The 20,537-nt window shown below is 46.7% G+C and overlaps 1 protein-coding gene across 3 annotated transcripts in view; it reads left to right on the plus strand.

The window, feature by feature from the left end:
* Positions 1–20,537, plus strand: part of PLEKHA7 (pleckstrin homology domain containing A7) — a 228,734-nt gene that overhangs the window by 133,587 nt on the left and 74,610 nt on the right. For all 3 annotated transcript variants that reach the window (XM_089915095.1, XM_022555784.2, XM_089915094.1), the window contains 5 exons: positions 6,723–6,834; positions 7,603–7,704; positions 10,325–10,397; positions 11,798–11,898; positions 15,842–16,017. In XM_089915095.1, coding sequence (XP_089771221.1) covers positions 6,723–6,834; positions 7,603–7,704; positions 10,325–10,397; positions 11,798–11,898; positions 15,842–16,017 — 564 coding nt within the window. The remainder of the gene's footprint in view (positions 1–6,722; positions 6,835–7,602; positions 7,705–10,324; positions 10,398–11,797; positions 11,899–15,841; positions 16,018–20,537) is intronic.

Here is a 20,537-nt window from a genome sequence, read left to right on the forward strand (position 1 = left end):
GGGATGCAGTCGTTGCCGCACGGCAACCACGTCTCCGGCTGTCTGTGCTGAGGTAGATGCTGCAGTGGTGGCTTTGCTGTGTCTGGAAGGGAGGCTGCTGCTCGCACAGTGATTTTTGTCTTCCTGTGACTGCCCTCCTTGTCCTCTTCTTTTACCTCCTCTCGATCTTGGAAGTACCCAGATCTCCATTAGAAAAGGCTATTTCCTACTGTGTAAAGTGGCTGCCTGGTTATCCAGGAGGAGCAGATTTGCTTAGAAAAGGGCTTGCCAAAGGCTGGGGTTAGAATTGTGGCATCTCTGAAACAGCAGAACAAAGGTGAAGAGGACAGTAGAGGTCAAAGTCTGGTTCTCCCTCGGCATAGACAGAGACATGGAGCCTGGACAGCAGAAGAGACTGGACCAGGCTCATACGGCAGAGCGGGACTCAGGCCAAGTTCAGGACAGTGCTTGGGTTTGAAGGTGGGAGAGAGGAGCCCTCGAAGCTCGCTGGGTTGTTGCTGTGCCGGGTGAGGGCTGCCTTTTGGGCTGCCGTTTGGGCTGGTTTCCAGCCCCCGAGGTGGTGTGGAGTAGGGGGAGGAATGGGAGCTTGTGTTCAAGAGAGGAGCTGGGGGTGAAGGGGAAGGAATGCAGGAAGCCTTAGCTGAGTAATGAGGCCACAGTCGCTGAATGAAAACCCCTGTCAGACAGCCTTCCCCGGGGTGTTGGGAGTGTGTACAGGGAGTGCTGGTGGTCCGTCTGTGTGTCTCTTTCTCTGGGAAGACGGGGTGTGGAGATGTCTGCCTGTTTGGGACAAGAACTTTGTTTTATTCCTGCTTTTCATTGTGTATTGCTCTCCCCAGACCCCTTAGGGTAGTGGGTGTGAGCTGCTTAAAAACTGCTGGTTGTGCTGGTTGTTTGTGAGTGTGCCTGTTCTCATGCACCCAGTAATCTCAGCTGAGTTCTCCATGTAGAGTCCTTGAGGAGAGAGCATGAATTGGGGTGCCTATTTTTCTTTCTTTTTTTTTCTAAAAGGGCTTCAAATGCTTGGCTTTTTAAAAAAATAATTAATTAATTTTTGGCTGTGTTGGGTCTTCGTTTCTGTGCGAGGGCTTTCTCTAGTTGTGGCAAGCGGGGGCCACTCTTCATCGCGGTGCGTGGGCCTCTCACTATTGCGGCCTCTCTTGTTGCGGAGCACAGGCTCCAGACGCGCAGGCTCAGTAGTTGTGGCTCACGGGCCTAGTTGCTCCACGGCATGTGGGATCTTCCCGGACCAGGGCTTGAACCCGTGTCCCCTGCATTGGCAGTCGGATTCTCAACCACTGCGCCACCAGGGAAGCCCGGGGTGCCTATTTTTCTAGGAATTAATGGGACACAGATGTCATCTTATGATGTCTTCTTCGTAAGAGATTCCTGATTTCTCATAGCTTCCTAACCTCCCATCATAGCCTTGAAGACTCTTGACATTATCTTTCTCCTGGAGAAAGAAAGGGAGGCCAACCCCGTAGCCACAGGGTTATTACACGTTAAAGAAGCCCCAGCGAAGGTGTTTATAGGGCTGTTTATAGGAAATGATTGCTGTTCAGAAGTTAATGGTCTCGTACCTTCAGCTTTCTGGAGAGAAGTGCCTTAGAAATAAAAATAAAGTATACCTGAGATTTAAATTCTGGAGTCTCCACTGGTAACAGGGACAAACAGTGCTTTTCGTTGAGTGCAGTGCTTCGTGGTTTTCGAAGCGTCATTTCAGTCTACATAACCACCTTGTGAGACGAGAGTTCTTTTCACCTCATTTTGCAAAAATGGAAATTGAGGCCCAGAATAGTGACGTGACTCTTGGAGAGGCAGTAAGTTGCAGAGCTTTGTTGAGATCCTGTTATTCTGGGCTCGTGGTCTTTCCACCACCCCAGGATCTTCTTGGTTTGGGGGTTGCTCTTGGGGTTGAGAAGAGCAAAAGCCTGTTTCCGCCAGACCTTGGGACTTGCCGTGGGATGGTATCTCTGTGGCGAAGCCTAGGTTTTGGAGTCCAGCTTCTCTCTCGGGCAAGTCATTAATCTCTCTGAGCCTCAGTTTCCTCTTTGACAAAATGGAGAAGGTAAAACTGGCTTTGCAAGGGTAAGTGAGATAATGCAGGCAAAGTGCCTGACACAGCAGGTGCTGGACAAATACAGCCTGGTCCCTGGGCTTGCCGGACCTTGTGTACCCGTCCCTAAGGGTTGGTGATACTTGGCCTGGCGACCTACCTGTTGCAACAGCAATAGGGTCTTGCTGTGCCGCTGCTTCAGTCTGCTCCAGTTCCTGATGTTGACTGAGAGGCAACTGAGGAGCCCATTAACCAAGCTCACCTAAATTCAGACCCAGCAGAAAGGAGTGGCTTCTGAATTTATAACTTCTCTCTCTTACTACGTCTGACAGTGTTATAGGCATTTGCTCCTGGAAATGTAGGAAGCAGAAGCAGCTCCTTTTGTAGATGGGTAAATTGAGGGACAGAGAAAATGACTTCCTGCCCAGGTTCACCTGACACATCCTTGAGGAAGTTCAGAGTAGAATGAAGGTCACTTTCCTCCTGGGCTTCTCCAGACTGATTTTTGTGTGGTTCTAACTTCTTTTGTTCTTTTCAGAGGGGAGGCAATTGAGTTAAAACTCTAGCTCACTGTTTTGAACTTCAGCCCACACCCCTCCGGCAAATAATCAGCATTCATGTAGCCCAAGTCAAGGAAAGAGAAGTCTTTGTTCAAATCATCCCACTGTACTTTGGGATTCAGGATAGCACAGAAACCTGGCAAACAGGCTTTTAAGGTAATAGATTTTATTGAATGACACTAAGAGTCTGCCTTCCCCTCGTGTGTGCAGTTTTTTTGTCGCCTCTGCCGGCATCTGTGTGACTCATGTGCCTGAGGGCATGCTGCCGGGACCGAACCACCTTCACAGCTGCTCAGCTCAGGGCCACAGGCTCTTCTTCTCTTCTCTGGGGGAGGGCGCTGTTCTTGAGTAAGACCTGTCAGGAGTCTGGGGAGTTGAGGACAAATCAGTGTCTGCCCTGTCAGACTTTTAAGTGGGGAACACACCTGTAAGGCGTAACTGGCTGGAGCAAATGTGCCAGAATGCCCACATCCAAGTGATTGTTGCTCCTTTCAGAGTTGTCTCTTCAGGAGGCTACACACACGCTCCACTGATGTTCCCACTGCTCAAAATAATGTGGTCAACGACCTCTAGCAGTTTCCATCAGAGCCACCTTTTCAGCCAAGTGAGAAAATTGTTTTTGAGACATTTTTCATATCCTCGTTTTTGAATACCAAATGGTGTCCCAAGCGTGACCACCATCGTTTTTTGGGGTTTTTTTTTGTTTTAAACCAGTTGAAATTCCAGATAACTTCTAGTGATTTCCAGAAGTGATAGTCACCCTTGGAGGGACCTAAGAGACCATGGCCCATGCTGAAGAGATTCAGAGGAACATCCTCTGAATGCAGATCTTGTTACTTGGCCAGGTGGGTAGCTGTGTGCACCTTGTTCTTTCAAAGAGTCAGGTCAGGGACTGCTAGGTAATGGTTGAGTCTTTTGCTTGAGTGGGGAGTCCTGGTGAAGACACGCTCCCTGTTTGTAGAGATGACATGGTCCCCTCTCTGGGGCAGATTTAGTTTGGACTTCAGTCCTGTCTGCTAATAAGGCAGCTTTCTCTGGATGTTGCTGAGCAGAGGTCTCTATAGTCATGGAGAACGAAGTTGTCTTCATGTGTTTCTCCCTGTCCTCACCCCGCCACCCCTGTCCCATCCCTCACTAATGTTCAGTGTTGGGGCCACAAACAGTCCTTTTCCAGCTGAAATCTGTTCATACCTGGCTCTCCAGGTGGTAGTCGTACCTTCTTTCCTCACCTACCCAAGGCTGCAAGGAAGTCATCTTTCTTCCTGCACTTGTGGCTGGAGGAGCTTCCCGGCCAGCCAGCATCCCAGAAGCTAGTGTAGGGAGGGGACATGGGGTTAGAATACAGGAAGATGACTACAGTTAGAGCTCAAGATTGTAAGGTGCAGAAATGGCAAAAGTGGTGGGCATCTGTCCCGGATTTCCTGAGCAGTCACAAATCCAGACGGTCTCTTCTGTGTCTCACAGAGTAGTGATGGCATATCTAGTTGATGGAATGTGATGCAGTCATTTAAAATGACATGGATGAGTTTAAAAGAAAGTAGAGGGGCTTCCCTGGTGGTCCAGTGGGTAAGACTGTATGCTCCCAATGCAGGGGGCCCGGGTTCAATCACTGGTCAGCGTACTAGATCCCCCATGCCGCACCTAAGGGCCCGCGTGCTGCAACCAAAGATCCCACATGCCGCAACTAAGACCTGGTGCAGCCAAATAAATAAATAAATATTTTTTTTAAAAAAGAAGAAGAAGGGCTTCCCTGGTGGCGCAGTGGTTGAGGGTCCACCTGCTGATGCAGGGGACACGGGTTCGTGCCCCAGTCCGGGAAGATCCCACATGCCGCAGAGCGGCTAGGCCCGTGAACCATGGCCGCTGAGCCTGCGCGTCTGGAGCCTGTGCTCCACAACGGGAGAGACCACGACAGTGAGAGGCCCACGTACCACAAAAAAAAAAAAAAAGAAAAGAAGAAAGGAGAAGATGTTTATATTACAATAAGTTTAAAATTCAACATGCCAAATCGTAAACACAGTATGATCACAATTATATACAAACAAAAAAGCACACATCCCCCCCCCAAAAAACACAGGCATATAAAAGAGAATGAAAGTAAATATACCAAGTATTAAAAATGACTTTTCTGTGGGTAACAGGACTATGATGATTTTTTTCTTTCGTTTTAGCTTTTTTTTTATATTTCTCAAGTATTCTGTAATAACCGTCATATCAGTGTCTTAAATGGGAGCCAATTAAACTTGATAAAATCCCAAACAAACCTTTCTTACTGTTGGACTTTGTGTCCTGAATTTTGGCTTAGAGATACAGCTGCCGTGACTGAGATAACCTGAGAACTCTTCTTCCTTGTCTCAACCTCTGTAAATCTGAAGTCAGGCAAGCCCAGGTTCCAGGAAGACGTTTCGGGCATAGTTCTGTCTGGAGGCAGGGGCTGGACAAGGCAGCCTCTCAGAGCCCCTTCCCACCCCCGGTTGGCGATTATCTGTGCTGCACACAGCTTCTGCCAACACTGAGCGGACTCTAAGTGTGGTGACATTCTCTGAGTGGGGAGCAGTAACAAAAGTCTGGCTGGGATGGAGGCCGGGGGCGGGGAATCTGGAGTGAGTGCCTGAGCTGACAAGGAGCCAGTGATCTTTCTGCCTGGTGGGACTTGCACCTCCAGCTGCCAAGCATCCGGCAGGGCCCAGCCGCTTGGAAAGCTGGTGCCCGCTGCAGTGGTCCTGCTGCTGGCACAGCTCAGAGAGCACGGGGGTCACAGCTACTTCCGCAAAGGACTTCCCTAATGGTACAGGGTGTCAGGTCTCTGTCTTGGGGTGTGGGAAGGATCACTTATCCTTTGAGCAGCAGTGGTTTTGAAGGAAGCATCGTGTCTCCAGGGTGGAAACTAGGATTTTCCCTTGTAGCACCCATGTAAAAGTGAGCCTGGCGAACAGACATCCAGAGCGTGTCTTCCTCAGCTGTGTCTTGCCTGGATCCTCCATCTCCATCTACTCAGGGCCCTGGCCCAGGCCTCCAAATCGGATTTTCTCCACTCCTCAAGCCAAAAGCTTCAGTTTACTGCAGCTACCTGGGTCCTGTTGTCCATCAGAGCAGCAGACAACCCAGCCATAGAATGCTGGGACTTACACTTTGAGGAAGGCTTAGGGATCCTAGAGTTAGCAGGGTCTGGGAATCAAGCGTTGAGCTGTTTAAGGATAGGGATTGGATTGTGTGGAGTCATTCTGCTGCCGCTGCTGCTTTGAAAGACTCTGGCAAATGCTGGGGCTCCGTGGAGGCAGGTAAGAAGGGTTCTCTGTGATGGCTCTTAAGTGCTATACCATGATGTTCCCAGGGTGCTGGCCCTCCCAGGGCAGGTGGACCTTCTTGGTGGGACGCATGATTTTGCTGGATGCTGATGGGGACACATCAAGGGGAACTTCACTGGGGATGCAGGCGTGCTTCATTTCTTCGTGCTCTCCAGGCATGGCACAAGGGGTTAATATCTTCAATGGCTCTATTTTGGGGCTAATGGAGTGTTCCTAGAATAAGACTCTTTGTTGAGTAATCTATTTTGGGAGGCAAGCCCCACTGGCATTTATGTAAGCGATTCTGTATATCTGGGGGTGTGGATGTGAGCGCAAGTGGTTTCTTGTTACTAATTAGAAACAGCTTCTTTTGGGAGCCAGGGGAAATGGAGGTGTGTGTGTGTGTGTGTGTGTGTGTGTGTGTGTGTGTGTGTGTGTGTGTAAGGAGTGTGGATTGCTTTTGCTGTAAAGAGTGGGGTAAACCGTGTGTGCCCATCTGATGGGGCAGTTGCCACAAACACCCGAGTAAGAAAATAAAAGTGGGGACCTTGAGACAGCAGGCAGCAGTGACCTGGCCCCTTCGTGGAGTGTCAGGCTGTGGAGATTGCCCATCTGTCATGCTCTTGATTCCCTGAAGCACGTGGGTAGGCTGGGTGTCGTGGCCCTCTAACAGCAATCTGGAGTTAGGTGGTGTCTAGAAGATCTGTCCTGGGCTGTTTAAGGTCCATCAACCAGTTCTAACCTGAAATAAATCTCAGATTCCACTTCCCACTGTGGCCTGGCCACTTAATCACTGGATTCCCTTCTGTCTCCCCACAGGCCAAATCCACATATGTCGAAGCAAGAGAGAAACCAAAGACCGTCCAGCATGGTCAGTGAAACATCCACTGCCGGGACCACTTCTACCGTGGAGGCCAAGCCTGGCCCCAAGGTGAGCTCCTGGCCATTTCCCCTCTTCTGCATTTTGCCAGGCCCCTTTGTAGCCAGAAACCCGTTTGATCTTCACCATAGTTTTGTGAGGGAGACATGTAATAAGTATTCTCCCCAGATGACAGATAGGAAATTGTGGCCAGTTGGGGTTATGTCACATGTCCAAGAAAACAGGTGATTGCTGACAGAACCAGGACTGACATCTACGGCCTTCGCCGCATTCTTCATTTTCCTGTCGTGTCTTTGGAGGGCCACACCTCTGTTCACATGTGTGTCAAAGACCGCGTGGTGAGATTCACAACAGAAGGGCCCAGAGGCTTCTGTGCCCACGTTATGGAAGCACTGACTGAGGAGCAGGGAAGAGAACCAGCATTGCAGAGAAGGGGAGGGTGCTGAGGAGTGAACCAGATGGGAGGGGTAAATATCTGGAAATTGGCAAATTCTGTGACCAGAGTGTAGCATTGCTCCAGAAAGCCATAGGACATATTAGGGCCAGAAGCTGCTGGTGAAAGTTGATTGAAAAATCCCTTTACGTTTTTTTCCCTCTGTGACCCAAACAGGAAGCTTGCTAGCTCTTGCACCCACCTTTTAACTAGGATGCTGCGGCCGTGTGCACGCCCATTCTCTGTCTTCTTGCTGTTCTTTTCATCAGAGGGCACTGCTGCATAGATGACGGCACAGGGAGCCTACAGCCCTCCTATCATGCAGATGCTTCTTGGGCCTCCCCAAATGCCCCTTGCTGCTAGAGTTCAAGTCTGCTCTTTCCTAGATCATAAAGTCCAGTAAAGTCCACAGCTTTGGGAAGAGGGACCAAGCCATTCGGAGGAACCCCAATGTTCCGGTGGTGGTGAGGGGCTGGTTGCACAAGCAGGTGAGGAGACTGAGGAGGGAGGGGTGGCAGGGAGGTAGTTCTTGCTGAATTCCTTCCTTACCCTGACCCCCGGGAACTGGGAACAGGCTCTTAATAAGCTTTCTGTTCCTGAGTTTGTCTGAGGCCAGTAGATTCTGCCCGCTGTGCTAAGCGACTTGCTGTTCGTTTTTGTGAGTTGGCAGTCTGCTCAGTGGCTGCAGTTTCCTTCCCCAAACACTTAACCGCTTTGGTTCCCAGTGCTCTTGGCTGTCCTGGGACTCGGGCCCAAGTGTGGGTGGGTCAGTATGAATCCAGCCTTACTGCCAATCCTCTGCCAGCACTTGCCTTCCTGATGTGAAAGAGCCTTTGTTATCATTTGCCTGAAAAATCCCATCCTTTCCTTTCCCCCAGTCTAACACACATACCTGGCATCCTAGCACCTCAGGTTCCAAATCAGCCAAACTCAGCTCATTGTCTCCTCACCCCTTACCTGTCTTTTTCCCCTGAACTGTTTCTTCTGGATCTTGGTGGAGGTACCACCATTTTCCCAGGCACCCAGGTTAGAAACTTCAGCACCATCACCAGCTCCTTCTCCCACAGGCCATCCTTCATCTCTAGCTTCACCACACTTCACCACAACTTCACCAGAGGCAGTTGTTCTGCCTCTGGTCCTCTGGCCTTGGATAGGCTGTGAGCTCCCAGGGTCAGAGAACACGTCCCTTTTGTCTCCTCCCTTCTCTTCTTGCCATCCATCCATTCATCTACCCACCCACCCACCAAGTGCCTGCCGTGTTCTAAGTACTCTCACAGCAACGACAAAGAGATGAGTAACATGTGGTTCCCGCCCTTGAGGAACTCCTGTCATAGTCTGCAGGGGGAAACATAGAAACACCTCTCACGTGTCATGTCATCACCCAGCACAGTCTCTCACATAGCATATTATCCAAAAAAACACAAATTCTGAGAGCAATGATGTACATTTTTACTAAAGGCTTTGTGGGAAAACAGAGGAAGACATTACCTTTCACACCACACAGAATAAATTCCTAAATGTCCCCTTGAAATCTCCCACAGCTCTCCAGCCTCTTCTGGCCGGTACTCCTCTGGCACCACCCTCTCTTAATGATTCCCTCTTCCCTCACAGCTCTGTTCTCATTCTCTTTTTTTACCTGAGTAATCTAACCCTCTGACTTTTTCCACTTGCATCCCCGTCTCCGTTAAACAAAAGGATGCTCCTTTGAAATGTGGAGGTAGAGGGGAGGTATTGTAAATAATTCTTCTCCCCAACAGACACCCCCTGGCCCAGGCCCCTCGGCTCCTTGGCTGTAGCTGTAACCAAGGTCTGTGTACAGTGCTGTGGGCACACAGCAGAGAGAATGTAGCTATGCTTGGGGGAGTCCTGAAAGGCTTTCCAGAGGAGATGACATTTGAAGCAGATGTGGAAGGATGGAGAAGAGCTTTTCAGACAAAGCAAGTATCGTATGCCAGACCATCTGGTTAATGCAGGAGATAAAACCAAGAAACGCAGGAGCTTAGCAAGTTTTTAACTTTAGCAAGTGGAGAATGAATAAAACTTTAAAAAATTTAAGCCTGTCAAAAACTTTTGCAGAAGGAAGACAATTTTAACAGCTAAAAATGGCTCTGGAATTTTCCTAGGTTTGGGAGAAAAGTGACCCTAAAACTACTATTTTCCTACCCTAGCCATATTTTTAAAAAATTTTCACAAGAAAATCCAGGTCTTTTTCTGTTGAAAGGAAGGAAAAACACAGCAAAATCAGTCCTTTGTGGTAGATAACTGAACTTAGTCAAATGAGAACTTTGCCTCATTGATTAATTAGCTAACTTAAACTCTTTGTTTCATACTATGTAAACCAATTTTCTAATCAGTATAAGTGAAGGTATTTTACAGTGTAGCACCTGAATCAGTGAATGAATGAAGGACGGAAGGAATAAATAAATAACTTCCCTTTTGTTAAAAACGGATTTCTTTCTTAATGGATGAACTGTATTTTTGGGTTTTTTTGGCCACACTGCACGACATGTGGGAGTTCCCCAACCAGGGATCGAACCCACGCCCCTTTTAGTGGAAGCATGGAATCTTAACCACTGGACTGCCAGGGAAGCCCAAGAACTGTATTTTTGAATTCATATCTTCCTTTCTAAAAGGAGGATGCTTATGATACACTAGTCTGTTTATAGGAAACAAAACTTCCTAGGCATAAACCATCATTGGATCTAAATTTTAATGTCCTATTCAAAGGATGGCTATGCAGTAAAAACTTATTAATTTAATTCGGGCTTCCCTTGTGGCGCAGTGGTTGAGAGTCCACCTGCCAATGCAGGGGACACAGGTTCGTGCCCCGGTCCGGGAAGATCCCACATGCCGTGGAGCGGCTGGGCCCGTGAGCCATGGCCGCTGAGCCTGCGCGTCCGGAGCCTGTGCTCCGCAACGGGAGAGGCCACAGCAGTGAGAGGCCCGCGTACCGCAAAAAAACAAAAAACAAAAAACAAAACCTTATTAATTTATTGAAAGAAAGAGTGAATATGGGCAAGTCTCGGTTCCAGAATCAGGTTGTACATGACTGGGGAGGGGGAACAGTATGCTCAGATATTGCCCTGATTAGTTTCCTTTGCTTTGCAGGACAGTTCCGGGATGAGGCTGTGGAAGAGGAGGTGGTTTGTGCTTGCTGATTATTGCTTGTTTTACTATAAAGGTGAGCTGAGGCTCAGGCCACCAACGGGTCTTTGTGCCAGAGGGGGTGGTGAGGTCATGCAAATGGTGGTCTTCTCAAATCCAGTGAATGGATCAGTGGCCTGAGCTAATCGATCACCTGTTGACCTGCCAAAGTGTTCACTTTTACATATGTGCATGGTTGGTGATTTCATTTTTACCAGTCCCAGCACTGGAAGTGCCATTTGTTGAGTTAAAATAATAGAATCTGGTTTGCCTTCTACTTAAGGTCTCAAGATCTGGAGGTTTTCCAGCTTCTGCCCCACTTGGGGCACAGGCACACCTTTGATTCAGTCTGGAGAGATGGGAAGTATAGGTGAACATTATATTTTGTAACCTCTTATCTGGATTTATCCCCTGTTATTGGATGGGCAACTGGTGAATTAAATTGGCCATATGAACATTTGTGGAGCCCAGTACATAGAATTAGGGGCTGTGCAAAGGTGAGAAGAAAGTAAGGCTCAAAATATGGAGGAAGAGATAGCCTAATTTTAAGACAAGACTAGGTTTTGGAAGACATCCAAAGTGCTTAGGCAGTTCAAGAGGAACAAGAAGCCAATTCCATCTTGGAGAACTTGGGCAGGCTCCTCAGAAGAATTAGGGCTCGAGTTGGGCTTTTTAGGATGGGTTGAGCTTTGCCCACGTGTAGGGGGAAGATGGGCATTTAGGCAGAAGAAACAACTTGATTAAAGTTCTAGAAGCAGAAGAAAGTGGAATGACAGACCTGCAAAGCCAGAGTGAGTCTTGCATGGAGGACACGCTAGGAGATAAGGCTCAGGAGGTGGGTAAGAGCCCAAATGCAAAAGGGCTGTGACACTAGACAGAGGAAGTTGGGCTTCATTCTGTATCCAGTGGGCAGTCAGCAAGTGCCTTTGGGTGGGAGAGCAGTGGGACCAATTCTGTCATTAGGAAGTTACCTCTGGTAACGAAGACAGTTTGGGGGAGGAAGAGAATAGACATAAAAGGTAGGATATTTCACACCTGCTCTAACATTGCCTATGAGGTGTGTACCACCCAGAATTCCCTTCCCCATCCTTTACAAAAGTTTAAATATCACCTTCTGAAGCCTTCTCCACCTCCCCAGGCTGTGTGCCACTCCTGTCTGTGTGTTCCCGCAGCACTTGGTGTGCCTCTGTGTTTCAGGAGTTAGCAGGTCGAGCTGAGCGTGTTTACATGCCTGTCCCCCTCCTCGGGGAGAGGGCCCTGTCTGATTCACCTGTGTAGTTCCAGCGCTAGCACAAAGGTCCCCAGAGCACCTGAATGGGCGATCCGTGATTGCTGTCATCCTGGGAGAGATAAGGAGCCTTGAACTAGGGCAGTGGGATGGACCAGCCCAAGGAAGGTGCCACAGAAGGTTATTCTGATTTGTATTTCCGTTCAAAGACAGCCGAGAAGAAGTGGTCCTTGGGAGCATCCCTCTGCCCAGCTACGTGATCTCAACAGTGGCCCCCGAGGATCGCATAAGTCGCAAGTATTCCTTTAAGGTACTGCCCACCCCCACTCCTCCAGTGCAGCAGTTCCATCCTAAGAAATGTTGTGTTCCCCAAAATGGCTTCACAAAAGCAGTTGTTTCTGTTGGGGGTTGGGGGGAAGTTAAGAGGTTGAGCGTTTCAGACTCATGTTAACAAAGTTATAAATTCTTTAAACAAGAATAATGTCACATCACAGTACTTTCATTTGTATCTTAGCTTTTGAGTCCCCCAGCCTTGCTTAAGTTTTTAGACCCCTCTTTTCCTGTCGCTATTTCTGTGACAAGTATCAGCACGGCCCTTCTCATGCTTTCTTACCACTGTCACTGTCCCCAGTGACTCCAGAGTTGCTGTGGGTTGAAGATTCTGGATCCTCCTTCACTTCATGTTGCGTGATATGGTATTGCCTTATTTCTGTAAAACCTTTTGTGACTGAGAACTACTTTTATCCATGTTACCTCATTTGGTGCTTGTGGGGAGCCTGTGAGGTCAGGATCATTAGCTTCATTTTATAGATTAGGAACACGAGGATCAGAGAGCTGAAAAAACTTGCCCACAGTCCCAAAGTTGGAAGATGATGGAGGCAGGTCTCCACCCTGAACTCTGTCCCCTTTCAGTTGCATTACAGGGAGGGAGGACAATTTCTTTCTCTTCTTCTCTGCTTTTCTTCCATGTCTTACTCTGGTCACCCATATACACATTGCAGGAGGTGGGAGGTGGTTTCAATTAATGTTTATTGTTATCATTTTAGGAATACTGTTCTATTGAATTGTTCAGAGCCTCTCTTGCTTATTGTTGGCTCTGAAAACATTTTGTTCGATGGGTGTCACACTGGTCTTTTGCAGCCTGAAAGCCTTCCTCAGAAAAACCTTCCTTTCTAGGGTTTAGTGTTGCTACTGGGCAAACAATTGGGATAACGCTGTTGCATGTGAATTTGGGGGGGGGGGCGACAGCATTTGGGATATCCTCAGAGTAACTGATTATAATAACTATATATAGTTCATCTTAACACTTTGTTGGGAGGTGTGAAAATACATTCTAGGAAAACATCTTTTATGTTTCATACATTCTTTTTTTTTTAATAGGCTTCACCAAGAGTGTTCCCTAAATATTTTTTCTGGGAGACAGAAGGCATGCATGTTTGGGGGGATGATTGGGGTCTTCAGGGTCTGAGAAGGGAGAAAAGCTATTGCAGACAGAATGGGTGATGTTCAGGTGGTTCTCCAGACAGGGCTGTGGTTTCCTGAGTGTGAAAGGCTTCCCTTCCCTTTGGGTTGCAGTGTCATTCTTTTAGGAACCTGAGGATGGGCCCTGGGACAGTTCAGGATCCATGTTCTTGGGCACACTGAGGAGTGTGCAGTATTTTGTGTCCTGGGCCTTATGCTTGCCTCTGATGTCAATTCTTCTCAGTTTGCAGAGCTGAAATTCTCTGACTGTTGCTAGGGTGCCTTGCCTGAGATTGTTCAGAGTATCTGTAGTGGTACATAGGCAGAGCCTAAAGGGCTATGTGGTCCTCTCTTGTCTGTCTTCTCTAACTGTACTCTCAGCCAGGCAGCTCCTAGGCATTGTCAGGGAGCCAGGGTGCTAGATGCACCCTGAGGCTCCGCTAGGTCTGCAGGACGAGCCAAGCAGGGCTCTCGGTGGCCTTTAGGAGCCATCGTTCCCCCCCACCCCCACCCCCTTGAGCTTTAATCACAGCCTGGAATGCCCTGAAGCGTTCCCCAACTCTTACTTACTTGTCCTTTAGGTGTCTGCTCAGGGGCCACCTCTTCCAGGAAGCCTTCCTTAAGTCCTCGGGTTAGGTACTTTTCTTCTGAACATCCACAGGTCTGGTATCACTGCACTATAAATGGTTGATTACGCATTCAGAGCTTTCTACAGGAAAACTAACCATCAGCTAGTTCTGCCAGGGTAGATGGGGCTAGTCCCATTCTGCAAACAGATAACATGGAGCAGTCATTTGTAGTAGGAGTTGTGGTGAATGACACTCCTTATACTTCCCAAGTTAAGGTCGGTTCAGGCTTACTTCTGTTTCATGTTTAGTCCTCTGTAAGTCAGTGATTGTTCACTGAATCACCTTAGCTTACTCAAGTAAATGCCTGCCCCAGAACCCGCTGTGGAACCCTTAGCTGCAGGCCGAGTTTGCCTGGACTCCCTTGGCACTGGGCTGGATGGATTCAGATATGTGAATGTCACAAGCAGGCCTGTATTTAATATCATTTTTGGACCTGGATGTTAGGAATGTGAGTGGAGAAGTGAATGCTGACAGTTCATCTGAGAGGTTTTATCCATGACCGTTGGTGATTTTAGAAACATGTCATTTTCCAGATTCTGTTTAGTTCTCTCATTTTGCTTTCTCTGACTGGTCCTTGCATGGCGTCTGTCTGTCATTCTGGATCCAGATTATCAGACTAGTGATCTGTATCAGACTCATTTCTGGACAGAGCCTGAGAGCACTGAACAGAGAAGCGTGGACTCAGAGTCAGACATTCCTAGGTGTGAATCCTGCCTCCAACTTTTCATTCATTCAAAAAATATTTATTGGGCTTCCCTGGTGGCGCAGTGGTTGAGAGTCCGCCTGCTGATGCAGGGGACACGGGTTCGTGCCCCGGTCCGGGAAGATCCCACATGCTGCGGAGCGGCTGGGCCCGTGAGCCATGGCTGCTGAGCCTGCGCGTCCGGAGCCTGTGCTCCGCAACGGGAGAGGCCACAACAGTGAGAGGCCCGCGTACTGCAAAAAAAATTAAAATATATATATATTAATATATATAATAATATATAATATAATATATTATATATCTATATTTTATTTTTATTATATATTTATATTTAATATATATAATAATATATAATATATATATATATAGTATTTTAAATATATATTTATTTATTTATTGGGCACCTACTATGTACCAGGCACTGTTCCTGGGGATATAGTAGTGAACAAAATAGAGTCCCTGCTCTCATCGAGTTTATATTCTACAGGGAAGAGACAGATGATAAACAAGCATGTAAAATAAAGAATACCAGGTAATAGGTGCTGTGAAGAATTGTGATCAAGCGTGGAAATCTAGGATAGTTACTTCTCAGAGCTTCACTTAGCACATCTGTAAAAGAGATTCTGTTCCTTCCTTATAAGGCTGTTAGGATTAAAATGAGATTAAAGTCACGGAAGTACCTAAGAGACACATAGTAGGCACTCTGTAAATCTTCCTATTTCCACATCATTTTCCTATGTGGATTTGGTGAGCTTTTTCCTTGCCAATTTAAAGGACCTTGCTTATCAGAGCACAAGGGGGAAAACCTCTTGTTCATAGTCCATTGCAGTTGCTTTTCCCAGTACCTGTGGAACATGTGAAAGCACCTTGATGCTTCCTGACGTATAGTAGGTGTGCCAGGGTCTTCAGTCAAGTGTGAGACTGCTCAGCTGAACTTTGTGTTGCCTCTTTGGCGAGACAAAAGAGCAGCTTCCCTGATGGGCGTACATCATGTTTCATGCCCAAGCAGGAAGCAGAGTGAGTATCTGCACCGAGCTGCCTGCTGTTGAGCAGCTGAGTTTTGAATCAATTCCAGTCAGCAGGTGCTTCAGAAGAACCAACACAGGGACTCCCGAGAGTCTGCTTCTATGGAATGAGGGGTTTTTAAAAAATCTCCTTCTCAAATAAACCTTGAATTGACTGTGTACCCCTCCCTAAGTGGGAGTAAGTTAAGTAGGAAACAGGTACAGCTGTGGGGCTTTTGCTGCAGGGAACAGACACAGCTGTTCCTAGGCCTGACTTCACCAAGAAAAGGGAATCCAGCCTGTGGCGTTTTTTCCAGGTGTGGAAATAAGCTGGGTGGTGCATGGGCTTTTAGTCTGGAAGAAGGGAGAACCTGGCCGGGGCGTTTCTGGTTTTTGCTTCTGGAAGTGAGACGCGCACTAACCTCTCTGACCTGGGTTTCCGTCTTCTCCCTCCAGGCCGTGCACATGGGGATGCGAGCACTCATCTATAATAGCTCCACCAGGGGCTCTCAGGCCGAGCAGTCAGGCATGAGGACCTACTACTTCAGTGCCGACACCCAGGAGGACATGAACGCTTGGGTCAGGGCCATGAACCAGGCTGCACAGGTGCTATCTCGATCGTCACTGAAGAGGTCAGTCCCCATGGAGGGTCCCTGCCAGAGCGCTTCCTACACAGGTGGGGGAACCCAAATAAGAACTCTTGGATGCCCAGAATTCCACCGTTCACTCACTCTTATTAAGCATTGCCCTCTCTTTGGAGTCCTTTTAAATGGTGACTTCGTCCAGGAGGAGACTGTTTACAGGGCCAGCACATGCTGCAGGCAGAGCTGGAAGGTCCCCTAGGAATTATCTAGTCCACTGTCCTCATTAAACAGAGAAACAGGAAGGGCTGGGAGGGTGAAATGACTGCCTGGGATACACAGCCTTGGTACCTGGTTGTATGTTTCTCAGTCTTTCTTCTCTTGTGTGTGGTGGAAGGGAAAACCTTGGGGCTAAGATTGGGGAGGAGGGAGCAGACAGACAAGAAAGATCTTGCAAACTGGAAACATGCCACCGACGGCCCACCTTGTTGTTGGGAGCTGACTTGGGAGCTGTCTTCCAGCTGCCTCTTCCCTCGAGTGGGCCAACCAGGGTACCATCAGGGATCTTGAAGTTCCTGAGTCTGTTGACTGTGGGTGATTCCCTGTGAGAAAGCAGAGGAGAGACTTGAGTGGAGTCATGGGCTTGGAGAAGGTGGGGTAGTCCTGGAAAGTCAGGGTGCCTTTAGCCAGTCCTCATCTGACATGAGCCCCGTTCTTCACTCTCTGGACACCTTGCTCTGCTTAGAGGCCTCTTTGACAAAGGTCTGTTAGTGAGGCCTCAAAACAAGAGTAGTGTTCTCCAGCAACCTAAAGACAAGATTCTTCAGTAACTGCAAATGGGTTTCACATGGATGTTTTTATATTGTCCGCCTTTTCCAACTCATGTGTATGCGATTTTTGGTGTTAGTGGTACTTCCTAGCTTCATGATATCTTTCCTGAGACGGTCAGACCTTTGATATAGATAGTGACCTCCCTCAAGAGGCCAGGTTGGGGTCAGGCTCTATCCTTGGAGCTTCCTAGCAACTCAGTCGAGCATTTGTCATGCTGGGTTTTTTTTTTTTTCCTGTCTATTTTTCAGTATCCTAGGCTTCAGGTGGGAATCATCTTTGTATATTCTGCACACCTGACATATAGTAAGCTCTCAAGTGTCTGCTGAGTGAGTAAGTGAGAGATAGGAAGAATGAATGAATACGTTGAACAGAACCAGGACCAAAGACTGTCCTGGAGGTTTCCCCATGGGCCCTGAATCAGTAACTCTTAACTACAGGTATTCAGTCAGGTTTGCCTCTGCTTCTTAGCATTGTCATCCAGCCTGAATTTTTCTGTAGTGTCCATAATGATGATATGAAAGCCTGTGCCATTAACCTGCAGGTACTCTGTTCAGAGTGACATTGGCGTTTCCACCTTCATCCTAGGAGAAGGAAACTGGGAAGGTTTGACACGACTTACTCCTAGTGTACATGTTCACTGTTTCCTAGTTTTTGTTGTTCATTCTTTTTTTTAATTAATTTATTTATACATACATACGTACATACGTACAATAAATGAAGACATTTCCTGGCGGTCCAGTGGTTAAGACTCCACACTGCCAATGCAGGGGCCGCAGGTTTGATCCCTGGCCAGGGAACTAAGATCCCACATGCCACGTGGCACGGCCTAAAGAAAAAAAAAATCAGCACAATAAAGGCAAGAAAAATTAACAATTAAAAAAAAATGCAGAAAGCAAAGAGAAATATCCTTGGTCACCTTCCCAGGGTTGCCTCTGTTACCAAGTTAACAGGGATCCTTTTAAACTATTTTCTATTCATATATGTGCTTATATAAATATAGAGGGGGTTTTTGTGCTTTTTTTTATAGCATGAATGATATTGATCTTGAAAATCATTCTGTATCAGTGTACGTGGGCTACTGTTATTTTTGGCTGTTGTATGATCCTTCATAACGTAGAGGTACCATAATGTATTTAAGCATGTGCCATATCTTGGATAGTTTATTTTTTGTCCTCTTTTACTGTTGTAGGTAGTTGTGTAATGAAAAACTTTCTACAAGCCTCTGCGTGTGTGAGGCTTTCAGATTGCTAGGTCAATATACAATGCATTTTTAATTTTAATCAATACCACCAGACTGCCCTTTAAAGAAAGCTGTATATTCCACTAGTGAGAGCGCTCATTTCCCCACATCTTTGCCAACAGTTGATATTATCAATCTTTTTCATTTTTGCTGAGATGCTGTGTAGATAAATGGTATCTGGTTATTTTAATGTGTATTTTCATGATGGTAGGGACCTTTTATATTTATTGACCACTTGTATTTCCTCTGCACTGAATTGCTGGTACCTATTCTCTGCCCATTTTTCTACCGAGTTGCTTGCTTTTCCTCGGTGCTTCCTTTCCTACATGTGCTGATATCTGCCCAGTTAGGAATGCAGCTTAGCCTATTGCAGAGGTTGGTTATAGGCTCTCCAGTCTTGTTATTTAGTCTGTAATATTCTGGCATTTTCCCTGTTCTCTTGGATTCCTCAGAGATCACCTGAGAGGTTTCTTGAGCCCATCTCCGAGTGCCCTTAGGGCCTTGGCGTGCTAACAGCTGGGCCTTTTCCATCTTCCTCCCCACCTTGGTCTTTCAGTCCCTCTTAACCAAGGTTGTTCTCTTATTCATGATGAAGTTCATTCATCTTGATGAAGATAAGGAACTAAATCCAGAAGTTGAAGAATTCAACTTTATTTGTGCTGTGGTCATCTTCCCAAGCAGAGATACCTATGTCTCATATTTTTTTTAAAGTTCTCCCCTTCTTTATTTTAATTCTTAGAAAATAGAAAATTTTGTTTTATTTTACTTTGCTTTAAATAAACAAACCTCAGTCCTTCTAGACTTTACCATTTCTGTAGTCATACATGTAGGCCCGTTCCACTGGATTTGTATTTTATCTCTGCTTGATGCATTTCCTGTGTCCTTTTATAACGTGAGCCCTGAGAGCTTCCTGTGTTTTTACATTGGTTTCTTTCTACCAGCAACATTAAATGGGTTCATTCTTGTGTCCCAGCTTTGCTCGGTTCTTCGTGCCTGACGAGGGCACTGGGTCAACAATAACTTGAGAATGAGATCAGGCTTAATAGGAAAAAGTGCTGTGATTGATAAGTGATGTCTGCCTTGAACCGTTCAGGATGAACTTGATAGCTGAGATTAGGATTTTTTTTGTTGTTGTTTTTTTACTTTTTCCTACCTGAAGATTTGTAATTAACTATCAGATTTTGGTTTTAGAGGGGCTCCTTCCCTTCTCCACTGGGCTGCCTTCCAGATCTCAGGCCATTTGTATTGTCCCTAGCTTTTTCCTGAGCTTTTAAATGTGTTCTTACTATGCTCTTAATAAACTCTTAAAATCCCATAATCATCTTTGCCCAAGGTTTCTTCCCCATTTGAAAAAAAAAAACAAACTTGTTATACCTTCTGACGCAGACGAAAAGCAGAATAACATTTCCTCTTAATTTTCTGAGAGATGAAATTATCAGCCAAGGAAATTCAGACTTATTAAATGTTCTATTTTACCAGAATTAGATGGTCAGACATTTGGTTAGTTAGAAGCATTCATCATGCAGGACTACATCTTGCCTCTCCTCCACTTCGGTGATCTGCTCTGCAAAACCTCCATCTCTGTTACGTGGGTGGCCCCAACCATAGCTTTTTGTTCTCTCCCTCCTTGTTTCTCACCCAAAAGCTTCTATCCTTATTCATACAGGCAAATGCTTTCTTTATGAATGTGGTGCATTAGGACTTCTGACTGCAGGTAAAAGAAAATGCAAATTTACTTTAAAAGGGGAGGAATTTATTGATTCATGTCAATGAAAAGTTCAGGATAGCTTCTAGCTTTAGAAACAGTTGGGTTCAAGGCTCAGACAGTATCATTACAAGTAATTCTCTCAGGCTCTGCTTGCCTGGGCTGGATTCATTCTTAAACTCCATGCGGAGGTCCCTGGCATATCTAGGACCTGGTGGCTAGGTAGCTGCAGTAGCCCCAGACTTGTGTTGTCCAAGTTAAGTTCAGCAGGAAAGAGCCAGAGTGTTATCCAGAAGCTCTGAGGTCTTATTCTGATTAGACAGGCTTAGGTCACATTGATTCCCAAAATCACATACTGTGGCTAGGGAATGCATGTACTGATTGGCACAGACCTGGGATACATACTTCACTTCTGAGAACTAGACCATGGGGACTGAGAGCCAGGTAGGGGTGGATTCCCAAGTAATGCTAGGGCTATGGGCAGAGGAAGGAGAAATGACTTGATGGGATGTGGTAAACGAGATGTAAGCAACCAATATCCAGGCCACTTCCTACTGTATCAATTTCTTTTGCCTTAAGTACTAACTCCTCCCAGAGTTTAGTCTCTGAAGTTGGGTAGACCGGGGTTTAAGTCCCAGCTTTACTACTTTCTAGCTGTGTCACTTGTGCAATTTAGGTATGCTTTTTAAACCTCAGTTTTTCTAAGTTATCGGATTTTTGCAAAGATTAAATTAAATGAGTGTATAAAGTGCTTACTTCGCACATTGCCTAAGACATAGTTGATACTCCATCTCA

This window comes from Delphinapterus leucas, chromosome 7, assembly GCF_059928025.1.
Source record: "Delphinapterus leucas isolate spDelLeu-1000000601 "Yukka" chromosome 7, BTC_Dleu_Yukka2, whole genome shotgun sequence".
Lineage (NCBI taxonomy): Eukaryota > Metazoa > Chordata > Mammalia > Artiodactyla > Monodontidae > Delphinapterus > Delphinapterus leucas.